The 23,851-nt window shown below is 39.4% G+C and overlaps 1 protein-coding gene and 2 long non-coding RNA genes across 3 annotated transcripts in view; 1 reads left to right on the top strand and 2 right to left on the bottom strand.

Moving 5' to 3' along the window:
- Positions 1 to 7,224: 7,224 nt before the first annotated feature.
- Positions 7,225 to 10,992, bottom strand: LOC122816329. Its single transcript, XR_006367073.1, has 2 exons — positions 10,927 to 10,992; positions 7,225 to 10,726 (listed from the first exon to the last, which is right to left on the bottom strand). It is a non-coding gene; the product is annotated as an uncharacterized LOC122816329 (long non-coding RNA).
- A 150-nt stretch (positions 10,993 to 11,142) lies between these two features.
- Positions 11,143 to 15,051, top strand: LOC122816327. The gene is made up of 2 exons (XR_006367072.1): positions 11,143 to 11,217; positions 11,268 to 15,051. It is a non-coding gene; the product is annotated as an uncharacterized LOC122816327 (long non-coding RNA).
- Positions 15,052 to 19,074: 4,023 nt separating this feature from the next.
- ROGDI (rogdi atypical leucine zipper) overlaps positions 19,075 to 23,851 on the bottom strand; it is a 309,957-nt gene continuing 305,180 nt past the window's right edge. The window contains exon 13 of the mRNA XM_044089055.1: positions 19,075 to 22,596. Within this exon, the coding sequence (XP_043944990.1) occupies positions 22,555 to 22,596 (42 nt within the window). The 3' untranslated portion in view covers positions 19,075 to 22,554. The remainder of the gene's footprint in view (positions 22,597 to 23,851) is intronic.

Here is a 23,851-nt window from a genome sequence, read left to right on the forward strand (position 1 = left end):
ATAATGGTGCCCAAGATGCAGAAACCTTTACAAATGCACTCTGAGCACCTACAAGAATGCATGGATCATGCCATCCCTAGCAAAACCAAGACTCACTCCTCTAAGAGAAGGAAACCAGTTTGGTGGACCCCTGCAATACACAGGCTATACAATAGGAGGAGGAAACCTGTTCAGAAAAAAAGCAAATCCCAAGAAGGAAAGACATCCCTGATCAGTATCAGTAAGAAACTGAGGTCCCTCATGAAATCATCCAAGGCTAACTTCAAAAGAAAAATAGCCAAGGATTCAAAAGATAACATAGCTAAAGAAGGCTTTGTGGTTAAGAATCTAAGTGGCAACTTGCAGATATGCACTGAACTAGTGCAAAATAGCACAAAATATCCTGAACCTACTGATATTGCCAACATCCTGGCTGATAGATTCAGTGCAAACTTCAACCCCTCTCACCTCCAAAAGGGCCCACAACAATACCGGAAAAGTGTAGTGTCCCAAACGTCACAGACGCACAGGTGAAAACAGCCCTTTCAAAAGCCAAAAACACAGCATCAATGGGACCAGATGGTGTCCCAGGCTGCATCTTGCACAAACTACAGAATGAACTAAGCTCCACCTAAACATGCTGGTTCAACCTCAGCCTCTCCACAGGCTATGTGCCCACAGAATGGCGCACAGTAACGTTTATTCCTCTCCACAAAGGAGGGGCCACAACTGTCCCTGGTAACTATCGCCCCATAAGCCTGACTAGCCTAGTCTGCAAGGCTATGGAGCACATAATCATGGAACTCATTAACAAAGACATTGGGAACCTCCAAACACTTGACCCGACCCAGTTCGGCTTTGTTAAGGGCAGATCATGCCTACTAAACCTGGTTGACTTCGAGACAGACACCAAGGCCACAGATGAGGGAAAGGTGGTTCACACAGCCTACCTTGACCTCCCTAAGGCTTGCAACACCATTCCCCACTCTGGTATCACAGAAAAACTCACCAACCTGAACATAAACCCCTACGTCACGAGATGGGTTGCCAACTGGCTTACAGGCAGAACTCACATAAGAATAGCAGGCTCCAGGTCAGACTATAAACCAGTCGCAAGTAATGTCCCGCAAGGCTCGGTCCTGGGACCCCTACTGCTTGGCATATACTTCTCAGAAGTACAGGTAAACACAGGAGGACTATGGCTAACCAAGTTCACCAATGACTGCAAACTGGGAGCCATAATTAACTCTCTGGCCGACACGGACATCCTCCAAAAGGGACTTACTGAGACAGACACCTGGTGTCAAAGTCATGGCCTCAAGCTAAATGCCAAAAAATGCATAGTCATCCCATTTGGGAAAAACAAAACACCCACAAATTACCACATAGGTGGCAGCCCCCTTAATACAGAAGAGGTAATAAGAGATCTGGGGACCCATGTAGATAGTAATCTCTCCTTTGACAATCATATTGCCAAAGTAGTTAGGAAATCCTTCTATGTGGCCCATCTAGTTACTAAAGGGTTCGCATCTAGAAATAAAGAGGTTATAGTGCCCCTCTACTTGTCACTCATTAGACCCATCATAGAGTACAATGCCCCATTTGGGATGTACCTCACAAGACACTTCCAACAGCTGGAAAGACCACAAAAGTACCTCACCAAGAGGATTACTGGTCTCAAACATATGTCCTATGCAGCCCCACTGAAAAAGCTCCGGCTGTACTCAGTAGCATATCGCTTACTCAGAGGTGATCTCTGCCTGACTTACAAAGCCATGTCCAACTCAGAATTGATGGACATGCTCCACCTAAAAAATCCAAGTCACTGCAAGCCACTCGCTCTAGTGAGCTAAACCTCACCACAACAATAAATAGAACATGCTGGAGGGATAGATTCCTGTCACAGAGACTCCCCATGCTTTGGAACAAAATTCCAAATTCCAAATTACATCAGGCAGAGCCCCTCACTAACACTCTTCAAGAGAAACCTTGACGAGTGGATGGGTAACAGAAAATACACCCCTGGGATCACTTCATTGGCTCTGCTTGACAGAGGATCAGTTAATTAATCAATGGGGTGGCAAAAGCTGGCACTCTGGCTAGGCTTATAAATGCTCTCGGGCAGATAACCTAGTACCTATGAACCTAAAAACTATTTTTTTCGTATTGAATTACTGTGTTGCTTGTAATCCAAGTTGTACTTAAATCTGTAACACTGAGTTTTCTTAAGGTTATTCTTTAAGTATTATTGACAATTCTTATTACATTAAAAAAAAAAAACAAAAGGAAGGAATGCAAAGATGCTGTATCAGTCCACATAACTTGTTCTGTTACTAACATAGAATAATGTAAGCCTTACTGCATATATATTATTTGTTTTTATCAATGCTAGACATTAAGATTTCTTAAAAAAAAAAAAAAAGCACTGGTAGCCATTACTTTTTCACCATATCTGACATGCAATGAAAGGAATACTTTACAATCAAATTCTACAGATCATTAAAACAGACAGTCCAAAAAAATTTACAGCAGAAAATGTAAGCATAACAGCTCCACAAAAAGGGAGATAAAACTTGTATAAAAAACTTGCTTTTTTAACACGTTTTAACAAATGCCTATATAATTTTTTTTCAAAATACATTTTTAAGTTTCAGTATTCAATATACCACCTGTGGAACAGCACCACTAAACAAAGATGATCACATTTCATAACTTGTCCAAAACATGACTTACAAAAATGGAAAATTGTAAATTACACATGGAACTGCTCAACAGTTCACATTAGTTTAACAGAAGGGTCATAAGAAAGTTCAGACCATCATAAGCCTAGCCAAAAATCCACATTTAAAAGTTCCTTCAGCCTCAAGGATAGTAAGAGAAGATAGAACTGGTGAGGACTGATGGCTGCCCATCCATTTTTCTAGTTTACTTTAAAACTGGCAAGACAGCTTGCTTTACATGTACTGGAAGTTTGTTCCAGACATATAGAATACATGGAAATAGAAATCATGCCAAAGTGGCTTATTTGGCTGTTGATGACAATTTGTTTACTTTAATCAGGTATGTGAAGAGCCATTTGTTTTGTAAAAGAACAGGTCAAAGAGGGTTGGATCTTTCATGGCTGGAATGGCTACTCAGATACTCAGTCTGTAGAAGACTGAGTAAAGAAAAAGGGCTGCCAGTCCATCCTGACAAAAAAGATTTTTGAAGTTTCTCAAGTGAAGTAATAGGTTTAGAAAAGGGCATTATTTTCAGTAATGGGACTGATGAGATGCGAGTAAAAGGAAGTAATACTTAACTGGATTCAGTGGAGATGTTTTTGGAAATTAAATGAGCCAGACAGAAGTCATTCCAAAATGCTGTGGAAATGTGATGGTCAAAAGATAAATCAATAAGAGTGCCTACATCCCTTATGAATGAGTCTGACTAGAGGGGTGCGTCACATATGGTACATGAAAATAATTGTTTTACCAAAATGAACTGTAATACATTTTTTCACATTTAATTTGAGACCACTCTCTTTGTACCAATTGTTAAGATGGTATAATTCAGACTGGAGGAATTGTGACTCAATGGAAGATTGTATAACAGTTTGCAATCAGTGACAAACAAACTATAGGCCAGGACCATTGGCCTGGTGTGGGATAAGGCCAACACCTCTAGTAACTTTTCTACTTTCAGAAGTGGCAACTGTAACTTATCAAATGGGTTCTGTCAGACAACCATTTAGCAATCCACTGCACAACACAAGGGTTTATATTCATCTTTAGTCTGTTAATGTCTGCATTGGGATGGAGAATAGTGACAAACACCTTGGCCAGCTCCTCATTATGCTGTATGTGCCATGTAACTACTAGCCACGGATTCAGTGACTTTTCAAAGAAATTAATGAAGGTAAGCAGGCAGGACATTGACAAAGCAGAACTGGTGAGGGTTAGGAGACTATGTCCTAATTAAAGAAGTCTGAATTACATTTTACACCTTTACATGAGTGGCTAATAAAAGACAGTCTATGGTTACCAGGGTCCATAGTTGGGCCACCCTTGTACAATAGCATTACCTTAGCAGTCTCCCAGACTTTAGAAATTTAATATTGGAGGGGCTTAGATTAAAGAGATTAAGTAGGGGTTCAGATAGGCCAGATTTGTTACTGATAGTTAGGTAACCTGGTATATTATCAGGGCCAAAAAAGGTGCTCTTAGCTTTTGAAAGCACTAAGATTTGTTCCATAGTAATTAAAAATGGGTAGCTGGGACTGTCGAATAGTTGTAACCATGGGTGGCACAAACTAAGTTGTCAGCTAGAAATTTAGCAGTTTCCCAATAACTTTGGAAATTTTCATATCAATATTGTACATATTTGAAAATTCTAACCCTGTATAACAATTGCTTAAATGGGTGCATGAACTATTTTATATGCACCGTAAGGCATGTGAGGTGTGCATGCTACTATCAGAGACACCCACACAATCTGTACCATGCAAACACCTTCAAGCCTTATTGTACACAATTTCTTCTTTCAACTGGTAATTTAAAAATAGATAGAATTGAAAGAGGTTCTGAATCACAGATGTCTACAGCTTGGCAGCAGACATCCACTTCTCCTGGATTACTGGGAAACCTGTGCAAAAGCCTGCTGAAAATGTAAGAATGGGGAAGTAACAAAGATCTGGAATCACAACAAATAACTGTCCATGCAGAGCACCTGGGGGTGCTCCACATATAATCTAGAAATAGACAACTACATTGGTGCCAGATGCTGCTGTAGAAGGATAATGCCCTATGACCCAGGTGACCAAGGTTCAATTAGTGGCTCAGGTGACTGAGCAGCAGAGTGGGATTGGTGCGCCTATCCCGGGGGTGGACAGTATGTGGGGTGTATCACTGCAATAATCCTTTGTGGAGACTATCACTGGGAGGAGGCATGGCATCGGAGGTGGGCCTGGCTGTGCTGCCAAAGTGGAGTGATACGCCGATTGCCCACATTGGATGCCCACCATGGATGTTAACACATTGTCACAAGAGAGGGGTGAAGTGGGTAGGGTATAAAGTAAACCCCCCCAGATGGATACAGAGGTGTGTAGAGCCCCTGAGACACCCGACTAACCCCAGCAATACCACAGTAGTCAGGGGGGGCAAGGAGATAGACCTGACAGATGTGGAACACTGGGGTGCCAGCCAGTAAAGATGGACGGGGACAAAAAAATTAGTGCCAGACACTGACCGTAGAAGGTACTCTCACTCTCTTTCCTCTTATCCTGTTCTTCAGGAGCTTAAATCAAGGCAGATGCTTCTAATCCCTCTAACATTTTGGCTAGGGCATTCCCTAAAGCAGTACTTCATCTCCTGCAGGTGAAATTACAAAGTCCAACACATTATGCATTTTTACAAGATGGGAAAGAAGTGGAGAGGTTCAGAAAGTAAGAACCAAAGGGGAGAGTCCACAAATGACCCATAGTTAAAATTAGTACACTGGGCAAATTCTAAGTGCTGCGCATTACTAGCACATGAGGGTGCAAGTTACATTTTGTCTTAGGTTCACAGGAGTTTACTAGGCTAAATGGCTCAAGAGCCCTTACAAGCCTAGCCTGTTTTACCAAGATTTTATCCAATTTTCTATCCCTAGGGGAAAAGATAATTAGGGTCAGCAATGGGATTTTGACAATCTTTAGAGATTGTCTCTGTCAATAAGGGACATGGGCACCACCCCAGGAGCAAATCTGCGATTTCCAATCCATTTGTACAGATTGTGCTTGAAGACAGTCAGGAAACGGCCCTGCTTCATGTGAATAGGAAGCCTATTCCTGAGGAAGGCAATCATTGGGATACAAGTCTCTCCTGCATGAACTATTCATGTCAGAGATCAGGTTTAGGTCTTTGGAGCAGTAACCCTCATGCAGTTAGTTTTGCAAATATGTAACATTTCCATCAGTGCTGGGTCAGAGTAGGTCAGGCACAGATCACCCTTCAGTAAATTGGTAGGAAAGGGAATACAGTGATAGGGCTTTTAAATCGGTCTGCATATGACATGTTGGTTACACCTTGTATGTTCTGATGAGAAACCACTGAGGATGCTCCAACTATTGCAGGTACTTGATGCAGTACATGCAAAGGGTGCATAGTACTCAATTATTGGTCTGCTGAGGGCAGAGTACAGTGGTATTATGACATCCCTAGATCTGGATGTCATGCCCCTTACTTATGAGCTAAGCCACATAGGATTTCTACATCCCATGGACATACAGTGGTCAATGTTCAGATTACTATCAGAGTACACAGATCTCTCAAAACGGAGTCCACTATCAGGGGAAGTGCTATCAATGTTGTAATCTGCAGGATATTTGATTTCCCAAAGACTATTATGCATTTCTTCAAATTTAGTTTGAGGGCATGGCTCTGACACCAATCATGAGCCTGCATCAGACCTTAGTCTTGCAACCATAACATTTGAAATCATGAGAATGTTGAAACCAAAATGAATAAGCTGCTATGCTGTATTCTGTGGTATTTGAATCAAGAAGCAAAACATTACCAATAACCAGATCTCTGGTTAGATCACAACTAGACGAGTCTTGTGTAAAGTACAGTGTACAGTTCTGATGTCAGTACAGGTAAACAAAATTCTACGAAAGATTTTAAAGAAAGGCAACTAGGATGAATAGAAAACACAAGGATAAAAAGGAGATATAAAAAGAGACTATATGAACTGTACCTTTTCAGTCTTGAGGAAAGACATGAGACAACATGATATATGGGTACATAAAATAATAGCAGATCATGTCACTGAGAGAAAAGAAACTGGAAGGAGACAAATTGAAAGCAAAGAAATTTAGCTATTAGGAAATATTTTTGAGAGAGTCTGGGATAAACTGATCCTGTTAGCTTAAAATATTGAAATCCTGATCTTCAACCGCATTTGAGAGAGAATGGGGAAAAACAGAAGACTAGATAGGACAAAGAGGAACCGGCTAGATGGGCAATATTCTCTTTTATTGTACTATTGTTGCACTAAGGGCCACATTCCAAAAGAACTGCTCTCACTGTAAGTGACTTACTTCGGTGCAAAGCTCATTTATAAACAGGTTTATTCCAAGGGCCAGACTTTAAAAGACCTGCTCTCACTGTAAGTGGTCACATACACTGAGGGCAAGTCTTCTGGAATCAAGCCCTAAGAATTCTACATGAAGGTGACCATGTCACAGTTAAAGATGCAGAAAACAAAATAAAATACCCACAAATTTTTAGCTTCATTTATTAATATTTATTTCACAGCAATGAAATCTGGTCAAAGAGGTAATTCAAAACATTATCAGAACACAAAGGTCAAAGATTTATTTACATTTAGAGTACGGACTTCATTTTAGTGTCATACATTGTATTGCGTCAAAAGTGCTTTTACATCACAAGTCACTAGAAAACAATTTCACAATGTAAATGAAAGGCTAACTAAGTTTTACACTTTGTGCTTAGTCCAGCTCATGATTGCAACCAAATACACAATTGACTTATTTATCTCTTACATTAAAAAAATAAAAGCAGTTAAAAGAAGAACACAAACACTTCCCCTTTATATTGTTCTACGGCTGACTGCAGATTTTAAAAAGAAAAATATACACTATACCCTAACAACAAGGAACAGCACCATTGCTAAAGAATGAATAGCTGTTTTGTACCAACAGAAGTGTTGCAGTGTTCAGTGGCTGAACTTGGCCTGGAATTTCTGAAATAAATTTTGAATTCTTTGGTCATCAGTACTGTGGATGTACACTTTGCATACTTAAGAGTTAAGTGGGAATAGTTTGTGGAAGGACATTTATCCTGACATAATGTAATACAGTTAATAAAGCATTATCTAATACACTGCCCAGCACAGTAAGTGTTACTTTTTAACTGACACTACTGGACCAGGGTATGAGGTTATAATTACAATGGACACAAACACAACAAAGGATAACTTAACTGAGACATCAACAATAATTATGTAGATAATGCCAAAAGTTTTTAAAAGACATAAAACGCCACTTTCCAAACTGGAGTAAAGGTACATTTCCAAATAGTTTACCCTTCTACAACATGGTAGAGCAGAAGAGAAGGAATTTACTGTTTAATGAGCAATGACATTACTTGTTAATTCCACTGTTAAGAAGGTATGTAAATCAAAGATTCAAAAACAAGTTACAAGTTCTCACAATATTATATTTGTAAGAACAGAAAGCTGTAGGAACCATTACTAATAATGCTGCAGATGTTATGACAGCCTGACATCATGAAGATTTCATGCTACAAAATTCCATCGCTTACTCCCATAATGCACTGCAGCTGCAGAACAATGCAGCCTTAGACAAAAACACACAAGGAAAAAAGAAGACAAGGACAGTGAAGGTGGAATTCTTCTCGGTCATTGCTCTTCTCACACTTCAAACATTATGGCAAATACCAAAACTTTACACCTGTCAGAATACCACCATCAGGAACAAAATGAACAACCCCCTATCACCATCAGGAATAAAGTGAACAACCCTTACGTCCTCTCAGTCTTCTCTCAGGTGGCTGCACTTTGGTAGTATGACCTTAACTGGCCATGTCCCCCAAAGGAGACCTACACCTACGCGTCTGGCAGTCTCACCATAAAATATTTGTATATGGAAAAATCAAACACCTGCGTAAATGTCATCCAAGGATACAACCTGTAAGAAAAAGGTGGCCACAGAGACATCTCTGGTGAAATATGCTTTACGAAAACCTTACAGGGTTTGTCCATATTTATCAAAACATAAGTCAGAAAGCCATTTGGAAAGGCATTGTTTAATAACTGCACATTACCTTTATTCTATTTAACAAAGGATACAGCCGATTTTCAGCCAACAATTTTGGTCATTTCTTTTTCATGCCAGAGCTGCTTATACACATCTTTAAAGTAAAGACTACACTCGCCTTGATAGGAGTACCACAAACTCGTTAAATGAACACAATGGTTTAAAAAGTCTTAAGCAGCGACCTTAGACATGAAGGAAGGGTTGATATGCAAATAAATCCTTTCTTGTGAAAGGCAAGATATGTATAGCAATGGATAAAGTCTTCAGTTCAAAGACTGAACTGGCGAGGTAGGTAACACTAAAATATAGGTTTGCCAGCACAAAACTTGATATGTCCTGAAAGCTGCAGGTTCAAAGGATGAAAACTGAAGTTTTCAAACAAAAAATATAAGCATAAGGGAAGATGGGATCTCTATCCAATGTGGAGTGAAGAAATGTACAGAGAAGAAAGGCCTTTAGTACCTCAAGGGATGCTAAAGGCTTAACATCTTATTCAATATAGTCATAGGAAACAGTGGCCAGAAGGACTTTAAGACATGAATAAGTAAGTATTAAGATCTGAAAGTTAGTGAAAGACAAGACATGTAGGCAGGGAAAAGAGATCATTGTTTCTGAACACCCAAACCGAAAAATCTTTTCATTTGCCTTTAAATGCACTGGATAGAAGGCCTTTGGCGCAATGACAGACAAGAATCTTCTCGAACATTATTCAGAAATGGAAACTACTGGAAATGGAGCAGCAAAGCCAGCAGCTTGAAGAAATAGGCTTTCCAAGATGGGACACCCAGATATAGAAGTCAAATTACAGGACCAGGGGAAAAACTCAAAGCATGGAAAAATTTACCTATCTGGGCCATCGTGTACAATCAGGATTACTCCTGCCTTGTATTCTTGGTCTTTTAAAAACTTTTCTTAGCACTGGAAGAAATCTACAGGAGCAGACCTTTTGCAATGAATGAGTCAAAGCATTTTTGCTCTTGCCATCATACCACTGTATGCGCATGGGGTGGAATCGGATACTTGGTGGTGAGAGAAGCAGCAGACAGACTGCAACCAGGTGACCTTACTTCCTGACTAGCCTTTTTATTTTATTTTGCAAAAGCATGATAAAGGGGTAATTAATCAAACAGAAAGATGCATCTTATTCAGCCATCACCAACACAGATGGACGTCAAGCTGGGCCACTAAAGCTGATATGTGGCTAAGGCTAAGCTACATCCAGATTCTGTGAAAGAACCATCTACACTAAATCATAAGTAACAAGGATCCATTAATGCTAACTAAAAGTTCACCTCATAATTGCTCAGTAACTTGTACACTGCAGCTCCAGTGTACACATTGTCAGAATGCAGATATTCGACTTGCTCAATTCAAGAGCAAGTGTAACAAGGAATAAATGTTTTTATCAAGGTAAGGTCCCTCCTGAAATCCGCCAAGTTTTTTTTTCCCCTCACACTCGGGGATGTTCTGCCTTGAAACACCCAGCTCTCAAAATCTGATTACACAAATCTCACTCCACAAAATAGTAAGCAGCAAAACTCGTAGCAAATGCAAACCTGAGACACCATGCAGTGATCAAGCAAATGAAAAGTAAATCTAAACAGACCATCAATTCGTCTACAGCTGAAGTCATGGAAGCCTGAGTCTACAGCCTTTCCTGGAAGTCACCAACTGGCACTTCGAGACAGTTTACTTCAAACATGTTTTACTGGCATTAGAGCATCTGAGTCAGACAAAGTGGAAAGCACATAGACTTTCCCAGTCTATCCACAGCCAGTCACACCATATGATGGGTGGACAGCTGAGATGGAGTCCTCTTTAAATCCATAATCAAATCAGTTTGAGAGTCTCTGCCCATACTAAGCACATCTTAGCAAAACTGAAAATCTGGTCTGCATTCCTTAGTACTTGGGCCATGGTGACAAGGTGCATCTACATGAATTAACAATGTCCTATACTTGGGCCATGGTGACAAGGTGCACCTATATGAATTAACAATGTCCTATACTTGGGCCATGGTGACAAGGTGCACCTACATGAATTAACAATGTCCTATACTTGGGCCATGGTGACAAGGTGCACCTATATGAATTAACAATGTCATATACTTGGGCCATGGTGGCAAGGTGCACCTACATGAATTAACAATGTCCTATACTTGGGCCATGGTGACAAGGTGCACCTAAATGAATTAACAATGTCCTATACTTGGGCCATGGTGACAAGGTGCACCTACATGAATTAACAATGTCCTATACTTGGGCCATGGTGACAAGGTGCACCTATATGAATTAACAACATCCTTTACTTGGGCCATGGTGACAAGGTGCACCTATATGAATTAACATCCTATACTTGGGCCATGGTGACAAGGTGCACCTACATGAATTAACAATGTCCTATACTTGGGCCATGGTGACAAGGTGCACCTACATGAATTAACAATGTCCTATACTTGGGCCATGGTGACAAGGTGCACCTATATGAATTAATGTCTTATATGGTGTCCATCACTGGTGGGATGACCCAGGACTGCTCTGCTGTCTTGGTCTACTGCAAGATCCTTTATGGTGCTATGACAGCAGTGGCATTAGTCAGACATGCCCCTGCATCAATTTTAAAAGCTCCCCAAATCTAGGATCATGGAGAGAAGAGGAAGGGAAAGCTGCCTCTTCCTCCAAGTCTGCAAATTTTGACATCATTTTTAGAAGGCTCAACAAGTTTGGTTTTTTGCAGACTTTTTGGCTTCTTTGATGTTCAGATAGGCTAAGCTGAAAGACACCGCCGGCCTTTTGTACAAACTAAATTTAGTTACAGAATGGGAAGGGAGGTTGGACCACCAACTGGGAAAAAGTAAACCTAACCGGGAATGGGAAGGGAGCTAGCTGGGGAAGAGATGCCGAGATCAGTCAAGCAGCAGCAGTTGTCTGTGGACTATAATAAGTGAAGGGGTGTCAACTTGAATCCGAGTATGTTGAGAGAAGTCTATAAGCAGGACCTGAAAGCAAGCACAAGCCCAATTAACCCCAAGCAGGCCAAGAATGAAAAAAAATCTGACACTTAGTGAGACGGGTGGGGTCTATTTGTAGTACATACATTAGCTGAACCAACATATGCTTGTCAGATGGTGGGGTGGAACACATAGCTACACTAAGATGTCAATTAAGAGACCCAGTCCAGCAAGGGTCTAATGAACATGGAAAACCATTAGTGCGAGCGTCTTTTTATGGCAGATTCCAGCTCATAACCAACTTCCTGCAGGACTGGCATTAGTGTGACTGGCAAAGTAGAACACAATATGAGCGCAGCTATCGATTGTTCTCGTGGGGAAAAGTGAGGACTTAATTGAAAGCAGGCTCTCACACACAATTCTCTTGAACATGAGACTCAATCACTTATATTTAGGTAGGGAGACTACCCTAGACTTTGCTTTTGGTTTCACTATTGCTTTTTTAATTTATCAATGTTTTAAGCTAACAGCCGCAGCATAGGTGTCTCTTCTAAGCTTTATTTTCCTTATGTCGATTTGCATGCAGGGTGGGCAGGCTGGTTCAGGGACCCTTTTCAGCCATAACTCTGGCCACAAACTCACAAAGATAATGCACAGCGCAGGTATACAGGGCACAGTTTGAACAAGCAGTCATGGGAGATTTACAAAAATGAGTAAAACAGAAGCGGAAAGTGCATCTAACTACAAAGCAAGACTAAGAAAATTTCAAAAGACAACTTACAAAGTTGCAAGAAAGGACAATGAAAAAGAGAAAGCAAAGTCACCAAATATTACAGAAACAGTTTTATAAATGGTGGGCGTCAAGGAAGGACCCCAAATGAGCTAAAGACTTTTTTCCTGCAGGAAGAATCTGCAACAGGTTTACCTGAATGTGAAGACTTGATGGAAGGAATGGCCGAAGGTCTGCATAAGACTTCAAGGAAACACAAGAAAAACTTGAACTGAACAGTGGATGTTTGTAAATTGACTAATATCAAACAAGAGTTTAATAACATATATAATTTTTATACATACAAGAGGGAGGGGGGCATTAAATAAAAGGGACAGTTCTAAAGATTTTAGCTCAGAAAATGTCAAGTCCCTCTATGGTTGCAGAATTTCCACGAAATGTGCACTGCAAAATTTATTTTAATTAAATCTGGAATAAAACTATAATATTTCAATGTACATGGCTATTCGACCCATGTTCATTATCCTACAAGGCCTTCTTTGTCTGGAATTTAATGGACATCAGTGACATCCCTTCATAGTTTAAGCTATAACAGGACTGGATTCTGATGCACAAGAATAAATTACATGGGAAACATCAAATTCCTGAAGTAGAAATGAGAACTTTAACATCACACACTACAAGGCCATGGTTTCAATTACATTAACATATTGTCTGGTCCACTACAGAACTGAAATGCACTACATCAGAAGCAAGTCAGAGGCTTATTGATGGCATTTATTACAAGAATTGTTAGAACAATCAAGCCTGGACATACTCCCAGGCAAAAAAAAAAAAAAAATCAGCATTTGAATGCTAACCTGTTGCAGTTTTATACTTCTGGGTCTACTTGAGATAACCAAAATCTCAGAAGACCGAAATTCATAACACCAAGACCAGAAACCAGAAGTTTCACATGAGCGAAAGTTCACTATACTGATGTTTAGAAGACTGAATGTGTAAAAGTCCGACAGTCCAAGCTGAGTGGAACAGGAAATCCGCTCATGTCCACACTGTAGTGCAATCTCGAGTTGGTATCTAATTGGCAAGGGGATGGGGGGGGGGGCACAGCCCCCCTGCAAAATTGTTAAAGTTGAAATTACAAAGTTATTTTTGTTTAAGTATTTGGTATGAATATTCATGTCGGTGTTATAGAGTCAGTCATGAATATTCAGTGGAATTTTTGTGTGTTTGGGTTTATTGGTTGGTGGGCAGGGTCTGGGAAAGGTCAAGTACATAGTTTGGGTTGTACTGTGTGCGCGCTCTTCAAATGGTGTTAGTTTCTGCTGCAGTTATTTCACTGAATGGGGGTAAGTCGGGATTTTGTTCTGTTGGTGTTATGTCTGTCGGGTTTATGAGGTTTCGGGTTTGTGGATTTCGCTGCTGTGGTCTTGGTGTTATGAATTTCAGTCTACTGAGTTTCGGTTATCTCATGTACCCAAGTATTTCACAGCTATTCTACATGATTAAGACTTTGGCAGTTGTCCATATCATTGGTGCAGCATCAAAACTGTCCCCAGTGTTTCTACATACCTTCCACAGTTTTCCACCAAATGAAATGGAATAGCACTGAAGAGTATTAGTGATGATTCAGACAAGAGGAGGGAACAACCTATTTCCTGAATGTTAATAGCAACAAGAAAAAAAGCTTAAGAAATGCTTCTACACAGCTGTTGCATTAAGGCATTCCCTTCCATTAAGAGCTACAAAGACTATGCAAGTGCATTTTGTACAATTTTTAACACATTTCTTAAAAACTGTAGTGATAAATGGAAACCCCCTCTCAATATATGTATAAAGAACAGAGCAGTCTTCATGGCTTACTGGCTTTCCAAAGGGGGGGGGGTAACACAAAGCAACAAAGTAATCTATTGTTTCAAGTTTTTTTTTTCCTGTCTGATTAAAACTTGGTCTAAAACAGTGTACAATAGTTCCAGAGCCTCTATTTGACAGGAAAGGATCAGTGACACCTCAGTAGGAATCTGGACCCAATGTGATGAATGTAGCACCATGGAAAACAATGAAGTGGAAAAACAGTGCTTGCTTTCTCCCAATAACACCTGTACAGATGTCAAAAAATATCCAACACTACACTGCTGAGGCTGTGAGTCACATAAGTGGAACATGATAGCCAGAACAATGCAGTCGAAGGTTCACTGTAACCATGTGAAAAAAATTAGCCAGTCACTGAAACAATTTACAAATTTTTTTTTTTTTTTTTTTTATGTATACATCCCTTACACCCACTGTAGATGACCTAAATCCCACTGTAAGCTCCTCTAGTGCATCTGTATGGGAACTCCTCTCACTCCAATAGTCTCATATACCCAGCAGCATACCTCTCAAATGTCCATTTTTTTGCCTCATATTTTTGGTCTGTTCCTCATAAAATCTGTGGGTTTCTGGATTTTTGTGGCAAATCAGTGAGGACTTACTTCACTACAAACTGGCAGGTATTTGAGTTTCAGTCTTCATATCCTTCAGAAAATGGCAACACGAGACTAACTGGAGCAACTTTCTAAGTTTGAGAGCAATATTCCATTACTTTTGGCTTTGTCCAGATTTTTTGGGCTAAGTTGAGAGGTATGCCCCGGAGCCTTCATCTTGTGTTATCCAACTTCTTTAGGCCCAGTTTTCACAAAATGTTCTATGTTGTTAGAGTTCTTTGTTACAAAAGTAGGCTCCTACGCCAGCTGGACACTTAACTAATCAGTGGGGGGAAAAAGAAAAAAACAGCAAAGTGAAAGAAAGCAGAAATGCTAGTAATAGTACAAAGTTACTTATTCATTGATAGTCTAAAAACAGGAAAAGAAAAAACCTAGCCTAAGAAAAACAGCACAGTCGTATGAATGAAGACGTCTAGAGCTTCTACATTTCCCCACAATGGCCTTTCAGTACAGGTTGAGAAGGTTCCAACAAAGAAGTAAAATAGCAGTACCTCATTTCAGGTGTGGAGTCTAGCAGAACCAGTCTACAGTATGCTGGAAAAAAGATTTCAGCACAGAAGTGAGATCAAAAGAGAAACCACTAGAAACAAAAAAAACAGTTGCATCAAAGTACAGAGACTTTTAGAGAACTTATTACAATGAAGTCAAACCTGAGGGATCAATGAAAACTGGTAAAAATTACTTTACATGCCAAATTCAGCAAAGCCTAGAAATCTAACAATTGAGAATTTCTGGCCCTTGGCATAGATTTAAAACCCCTGGTGCCCAAAAGACATCTAAAAGCAGTGCATGCAAGGTTATTTGAATTTATAGTTTACACACAGAATTCACTTTCAGTTTAGCACTGCCACAACCCACGATGTAAGAGCAGATTTCAGCATTGCTTCTTATTTTAGAATCATAGTCTAGTACCAATGTATTATGACGTCTGCATTCCCAGAACAGCCAGTGACTTCAGCCTGGCATTAAACATCTGCAGTCTCTGTATTAGAAATTATGTTATAACCATGAACACATCCCCTTACCACTGTCAAGATGGCGGAACATAAACTTGTCAATTGTATTCTGTAATCCAGGCACAGCTGCAAAAACTATACAAAAAATAAATGGTCCAATTTGCATTTTTTGCATTCCATTAAGAGATGCAACCAGCACAGCTTTGCCTCAATCGCCTATATGCATGTTCATCTCAACAATGTAGGCACAAAAACTGATCAGAATGTAATCTTTTCTTTCTGCTCCCACACTTGTGATACAACAGACACTGGTATATATCCTAGAAGCACTGCACATGACAGCAACATTTAAAATCTTAGCTCCTGGTCCATATTTATACTTAAATAGAACTGTGACAAGGACTAACACTAAATGTGTTCATCCTTGCCACAGAATCTGCAGACAGCATCAAAGATGATGTCGCTCTCAACAAAGCCAACACATACAGAAAAGTACTTACAAAACTCCCTGTTTAAGGTACAATTGCTCAAAAATGTGGAACAATACACAGGTCTTTTGCTGCTAATGTAATCAAAAAACAGACTCCATTCGATATGGACACATGCTTCACTGGTGCCATAACTTGTTGTCCTGTTCGATTCTCAGCTAGAGCAACTTCTGTGTGGAGACATGCATGAATGGGCGCACCTTCATTGAAGGTTGTGTCAGGGCTGGCAACTCAGCAAGTAAAAATCTACTGCCAATCATTAGCGGAGTTCCGCTGTGGTGACCCCTAACCGGGAAAAGCCAAAAGACACAACATTTTAAGAGAAACCTGACTTCTGCTCCACTACAACTGCCTGAAAAATGCTGAAGTGTTATTATTCCAGGGGTGACCAGCATTGACTAAAAACAGAAAGAAAGCAAAATTCCCCAAGCAGATGCACAAAGGAACTATACAACTGGAAAGATCCAAACAAAATTTGTGTATAACATTTACAAATCTCCCTTTTTTGTTGATTGCCAAGTTTAACTTCATGTTCGAAGCCCAAAAGCCATAAATGGAAAACATGTAGGAGCAAAAACTTGATGAATCTGGAATGGCAAAGTACTGCAGCAGCTAGTATTGTTGTATTAGAGTTCTTGGTTCTCTGTTTTGGTTCCCAACAAGAATAAATTCTGTGCAGAGCAGATATGTCCTTGTAACCATATGGATTATTACCAAGGGTTCTGGTCCTCTGGTATCTCCTAAATGGGTAGACAGATGAGCTTGTAATGGTCAATACACCCCTTGGTATGTGGAGCGAGTGTGTCCAGTGATAAAATAATGTCCCCTTCAGTACGGTTTCTTGCCCTATGCCCACTGCTTGCCAGGATAGCATCTGGCTCTCTACAACACAACAGGGTAATACAAGCTAATGAAAATAAATTAACACATAAATAAATGGATGAATGCTGAAAGTCATGTTCTGGCACCACCAGGAAGGATGGAAATAATGTCCGCGTTCCACTTAGTGTCTGGTATAACTGAAATGGGAGGAGGAAAACAAGGAAATGAGAGATGGAAGCCAAAGTCACTCCAGTAGCAGAAATAAAATACTTTCAATGCTTTTGTCTGTTAGACTTCTTCAGGATAAATACAATCACACAAAAACAATCTTAAATACAAACTCCTGCAACATGATAGGTTAACAATACTATAACCACACCTCTTGTTGTGACTGATTGTTAAAAAAAACAATTAAAACATTACGTTAAACTTGATGAAAGTATTCCCAATAAATCACATACAATAAGCAGAAAGTTTTAGGAAAGGACAAAGAAATGTTGTCATTCAAGCCAGGGAATAAACTGGCATTTAATCTAATCTGCCATTTAATTTCAATAAATTCTAAATAATCATCAATGGGACCCCCTCTCGGTCCCAAATCCACATGGTCAGTTACAAAAATCCTAAATGAATGGGTGGGAAACTCTTTGACTAGTCTGAAAAGGGCATTTTTTCATTCTTATTGGATACATCATAGAGATGCTGGTAAATTCTCTCCTTAATAGCCCTTTTTGTCTTGCCTACATAAAATCCATCACAAGACTGAAAGGGCCACATAAACCACCTCCTTTGAATAACAAAAGTACTTTTCTTTGGTCTAATTCTCCCAAAACTCTTGATGTAAATTTGTTCCTTGTCAACCATAAATTTACATTGAGGACACCTACCGAATTTGAAACTACCACCCTTCTCTACTGAAGATAATGGTCTCTCTAATAACCCTTTAAGAGAAGCATTCTTTATGGATGAGGTGAAGAACAAAAGGCTGGAAGGGACTTACCATTCCCTTTTAGGTACTAGCCTGGATTTGAGACAGGAAGGTGTTGGAAAAAATGAGGTGAGCTTTGGGAGAGCTCTGGTGTTACCATTTAATGTCGACTTTTATGACACTCAGAAAAATAATTAAGAAACATTGCACCATTTTTAGTCTTGATCTTTTGGGAAAAACTACCATAGTTTTTACAAAAAGGATGTTTCTCTTAAAGGGTTATTAGAGAGACCATTATCTTCAGTAGAGAAGGGTGGTAGTTTCAAATGCGGTAGGTGTCCTCAATGTAAATTTATGCTTGAAAAGGGACAAATTTACATAGAGTTTTGGGAGAATTAGACCAAAGAAAAAGTACTTTTGTTATTCGAAGGGGGTGGTTTATGTGGCCCTTTGTCAGTCTTGTGACGGATTTTATGTATGCAAGACAAAAAAAGGCCATTAAGGAGAGAATTTACCAGCATCTCTATGATGTATCCAATAAGAATGAAAAAATATGCCCTTTTCAGACAAAGAGTTTCCCACCCATTAATTTAGATTTTGTGCAATTGACCATGGGGATTTAGGACCGAGGGGGGTCCCGTTGAAGATTATTTTGAATTTATTGAAATGAAATGGCAGGTTAGATTTAATGCCAGTGTATTCCCTGGTTTGAATGACAAAATTCTGTCTTCGTCCTTTCCTAAAACTTAAATCTACTTACTGTATGTGATTTACTGGGAATATATTCATCAAGTTTAATGTAATGTTTTAATTATTTTTAACAATCAGTCACAACAAGAGGGGTGTGGTTATAGTATTGTTAACCTATCATGTTGCAGGAGTTTGTATTTAAGATTATTTTTATGTGATTGTATTTATTCGGAAGAAGTCTGTTGCACTGAGACAAAAGCGCTCAATAAAAGTATTTTATTTCGACTACTGAAGTGACTTTGGCTTCCAACTCTCATTTCCTGGTTTTCCTGAAATGGAGGAGGGGCTGCTGAAAGCTAACTAACAAATGGGCAAATATGATAGGCCAGCAGCCACCTTCCGTATGCAGATATGTCTAACCAGAGGTTACTGTCGGGTGAGCAGCAAACCATAATGCTGCTTTTTGCCTTACTAAAAGGTAAATATAGGACTTCTACACATCCACCAGCAGAGCTTTTAGGCATCACTACACAGAGTACTTACCAGAGGCTCAGCTGGGAGTAAACTGCTATGTAATAATCTGAGAATCCTGTAGCATCTTAACCATGCTGACCACTGATGTATTAATTAGTGAAGAGGCAAGCATACACACACACACACACACACACAATGTACAAAGCAATTACAGGAGAAGACTGGAAGACGAACTGAAAAACACACAGATGAATAACTAAAAAGCCTTTGTTCATCTACTGAACTTCCATAATATATGTCTACTCCAATGAAAAATAAACAAGTCCTTCAGAGATCGCACTGCACTGAGGGATCTATACTGAAGATCACTCAACATTCAAATTCAGCAAACTAACGATCATCTGTAACAATTATCCATTTTGATTTGAAACTGGAACACACCAGCAAAAAAAAAAAAAAAAAAATGCAGAGTAATAAATGCAAATATACAGCTATAAAAAGCTTGTCAATATACAACGGCTATGTGAATTCAACAACTGAATGGTTTCAGAGACAAAGCAGAGATGCTACAAGACCGCCTCAATTTGCCTAAATCAGCCAAGGAGAACATATAAGAAAGCCAATGCATAAAAACTGACAAGTGGCTGGATTGTCCGAGACCAGGAAATGAGTTAAAATATTTTAGTTTTAACTCTTCCTTCAACCCACTGAGAAGCTATATCAGTAGCTAACAGCACACTTCTTGTTTCATGATGTATATCTGTGCATTGTTTGAGGTTAGTGGACAGCATACACAGGATGGCCATCATTTTACCAAGCACACACTGGTACTCTGTACAAATTATACAAACAAAAATACCCGACTGCAAATGTAGCTATCAAAGTATTGGCTATGGCTAATGCCTACTAAATTAATACATGAAAAGGAAACCAAATATACAATGCTAGCTTTTAAATGACATATGTATACCTTCTAAATAACAAAATATACAATTTTATATCACACTAACCTTTAACAGCTGACAATAAACAAACAGACCAAACGTATTTTCCCTTACTAGATCCATGCAGCAATGAAGTACTTTTGCAGTTTGTCATATAACACAAACAATGTCACTGCACCCATGAAGAAGAGAAGGCTGAATCCTACAGGTTTGTTCTGCCCCACTGGCACAATGTCACTGCACCCATGCAGGGCAGAAGGCTGAATTCTGCATTTCAGTTCTGGCCTGCAGGGACAATTTCACTGCAACTACGAAGGAAAGAAGGCTGAATCCTACAGATCAGTTCTGTCCCACAGGTACAATGTTCACTGCACATAAGGACGGAAGGCTGTACCTTACAGGTCAGTTCTGCTCCACAGGCACAATTTCATTGCACCCACTAAGGACAGATCAGTTCTGCCAGACAGGCACAATGTCACTGTACCCATAAAGGACTAAAGACTGAATCCTACATTTCAGTTCTGGCCCACTTCTATGACTCCTACAAGAGTTAGGAAAATGCAGGATTAGTACCACACAACACGAGTTCCACATGGTAACAAATTCCAGAAGATGACCCCACAATCCTCCATCCTCCAGTTGTGCACTATTATAAGATCCTGGTTCAAAAGGAAATGTGCCGTAATGGGATGTCTGAATGGATCCAGAACGACAAATCACACTGTAGCACCAGAAACATGATCAAAAAGGACAATCAGAATTTCTGACAATTAAAATGGGTGCAGATGCTAAAACTAACAGCAACAGTTAGAAAAATTTGCAAGAAATAATAGATAGTACAAACACACAATTACAAATAAAGGTGATCCAAACATGCCATGACAACTTTCCTTATTTCCAGAGCAAACTTTGTTAAATAACAGCCTGAATGAAAGGAGATAATCTACTGTGGGCTTTAGTAAAATAAGGACATTATGACTTCAGAGGCAGTTACGGTCAAATGTCACTGCATGGCTAAACCAGATAAAGTTCTAGAATGTCAGAATAAATTCAAGCTAGTAAAGTACTTTTAGTATCCCATGGGAAATTCCTAACACCACAAAACAAGTGCATCACAGCATATTACACAGTGACAAACCTATCTGGAATGCCACTACGGAACCCTTCAGCCTCCAAAAATGAACGGCAGTGTACTACAAAAAAACAAACTTGCACATACAATACAACTCTGAAATGAAAGCAAACACTACAGTGGTGCAGTCAGTAACCTGGTGCACAATGAACTTCCAACATATAAATGAACTATCACAGTAAAATGTAAAAAAAAAATAATTCAGTCATATCACAGATTATGTGTCTTGCTACAATGTCACAGCAACACCACTCTCACTAAGGGAGAGACAGAATACTCAAGGAGAACGAGGAAATATTCATGCTGGGTAATCTGATGGTCAATCCACTCCATTAACTCTAATCCCAAAGTGCAGACTGGATAATGAGAAATGGATTTTCAGCCAGATAATTAAAGGCAACCACCAATGAAAAATACAGATGCTAAATGCCAAGACACAGCAGATGTGTACAAGTTGACAGCAAACATTGACACTGCTACAGACTTCTATTAGTGTTAACACATTACTGGTAGCATAAGCTATGCTATCAGCAATAAAGGGTCTCTAGCATTCTCAGACCCTATGCTACTAATGTGTACAGAGATGCGGTAGTTACAAATCAATCAACAGCAGAAAGTTCAGAAGTCACTGCCCAGGCTTCAAATAAAAATGAAATCTACCCAGATACCTCATCCCTTTTGTAGCACATAAGTTACAAAAGCAGAGAAAATAAGACAGTGTACTTAGATGTTCCTGTAAATAAGTTTTTTTTTCAGGGGAGGGTATGGTTCTTGTTTGTATTTGTGCTGTCCTTCGTGAATGTCCATCAGGTGCCTCCTGAGCCTAATTTACAATGGAAACCCAGGAAAGAGTTGTATTTGTTCTACTGTTGCATCCTTCATAGGTTCTTAAACAGGCCACAGTCTAGACAATCATTTAAAATGCATAATGCTTAAGACTACAAAATGACAAAAAAATGTAACAATTATTCATGATATAGCTTATAAGCAAAGTAAAATTATAATTCAGTGCAATGCAGGCCATCAGACACAAGGTCTTCAAGGCATGCGAAGTGTTTTGTCTCAAAGAGAAAGTCTTAACAGCCACTTCAAAAAGATTCAATCCACCTCAGTCAGGTTTGGAATAAGAACCAAAAGTATCCTTCATCGCTAAGGTTACTTCAAATATGCCTGGAACTCCAGTAGCTTGAAAACACTGAAATCTGTAAATAAAAAAACAGCACAAAAGAAAAAGGTGAAATAAAGCTGTGGTTTTGGCAGTCTCTATTATGAAGAAAATCAGCCACAATAATTCCATAGTCTCAAGTGTTTTTATAAACATTCTGAAGAATTGCATTACATTTCCAGACTAGGATGAAAGGAATTGATAGATGTACACCCACCCTCAGATGATCTACATATTTGTTTCCCTTTAGGCACAAGCATTCACTTTGTTCTAAAGATATCAGTTGACCACACCTTTCAGTCAGTTTAGATCACAGAAGCTTGTTTCAAAGTTGCCCAAACTTAACTGGTCAGTTATTCAGATGTTCACTCACTCTTTCCTTGTGGTACACACAAGTCAGAGGTTGACTGTACATATGCTTAACAGTTCATTCAAACTTGCAGCCTCATGGAGAAAGAGCAAGACAGCTTTATACTGCCAGTCACTGCTTTGAGAAACAGCAGAAAGTTTAAAAGCCACGGTTGTAAATGGTTGTGGGTATCTTTTTGCCCTTTTGTGTTGCCAAAAAGTTTGCCTATTTGTGACGTTTTAAAAGGACCAAAGAGTAAAAAGGTCACTGTGTAACAAACCAATTAGTAAAAAAATTACAAGAAAAACCTAGTCAAGGTAGAGTTTTCACTGTATGATACCTCAAACCTCCTGTAATAGAGGCCAATGGGATATATGCAAATGACCCCTTAAGGACATAAAGCATTTCAGCTATATGGCTTCTGAATGCCCATGACTTTTTACTTTTTTTTTTTAAATCTTTGTGGATGCATAAAGGCCAATAAAGTCAAACTCCACCACCTGCAGGCATGTATGTTTTGACCTTCTTATGACCTCATCAGCACAGCATAAGTGGACTGTTTGACTATACTTCAGAAGCACAGTAGTGTTTTACTAACTGGTTTGTCTAGGTGACCTTTGTACTCTTTGGTTTGGATATTAGTTGGGATATTTTGCAGACACCTTGATTATAGACATCAGCAAGGTGCAAAGACCTTGTGTTTGTAATAATTATTGTGCTGCTGTCAGGTTTGGATCGTGTCAAACTTCATGGCAAGATAAAAAAAATGTACATTTTTTTCAGTTTCTACTCATTTGACCCATAGTGGTCCTTTAAGTACTCACGCTTTTACAATGCAAAGAACTGCTGCTGCTGCTTGGTATTAGTGTTATGATCTCTAGTCATATAAGGAGATGTAGGAGAAGCCTTTTGCTCTCCTGAACTGTTGGGATTTCCTGTTCTG

The sequence above is a fragment of the Protopterus annectens genome, chromosome 12.part0 (genome assembly GCF_019279795.1).
Source record: "Protopterus annectens isolate FY-2018-M chromosome 12.part0, PAN1.0, whole genome shotgun sequence".
Lineage (NCBI taxonomy): Eukaryota > Metazoa > Chordata > Ceratodontiformes > Protopteridae > Protopterus > Protopterus annectens.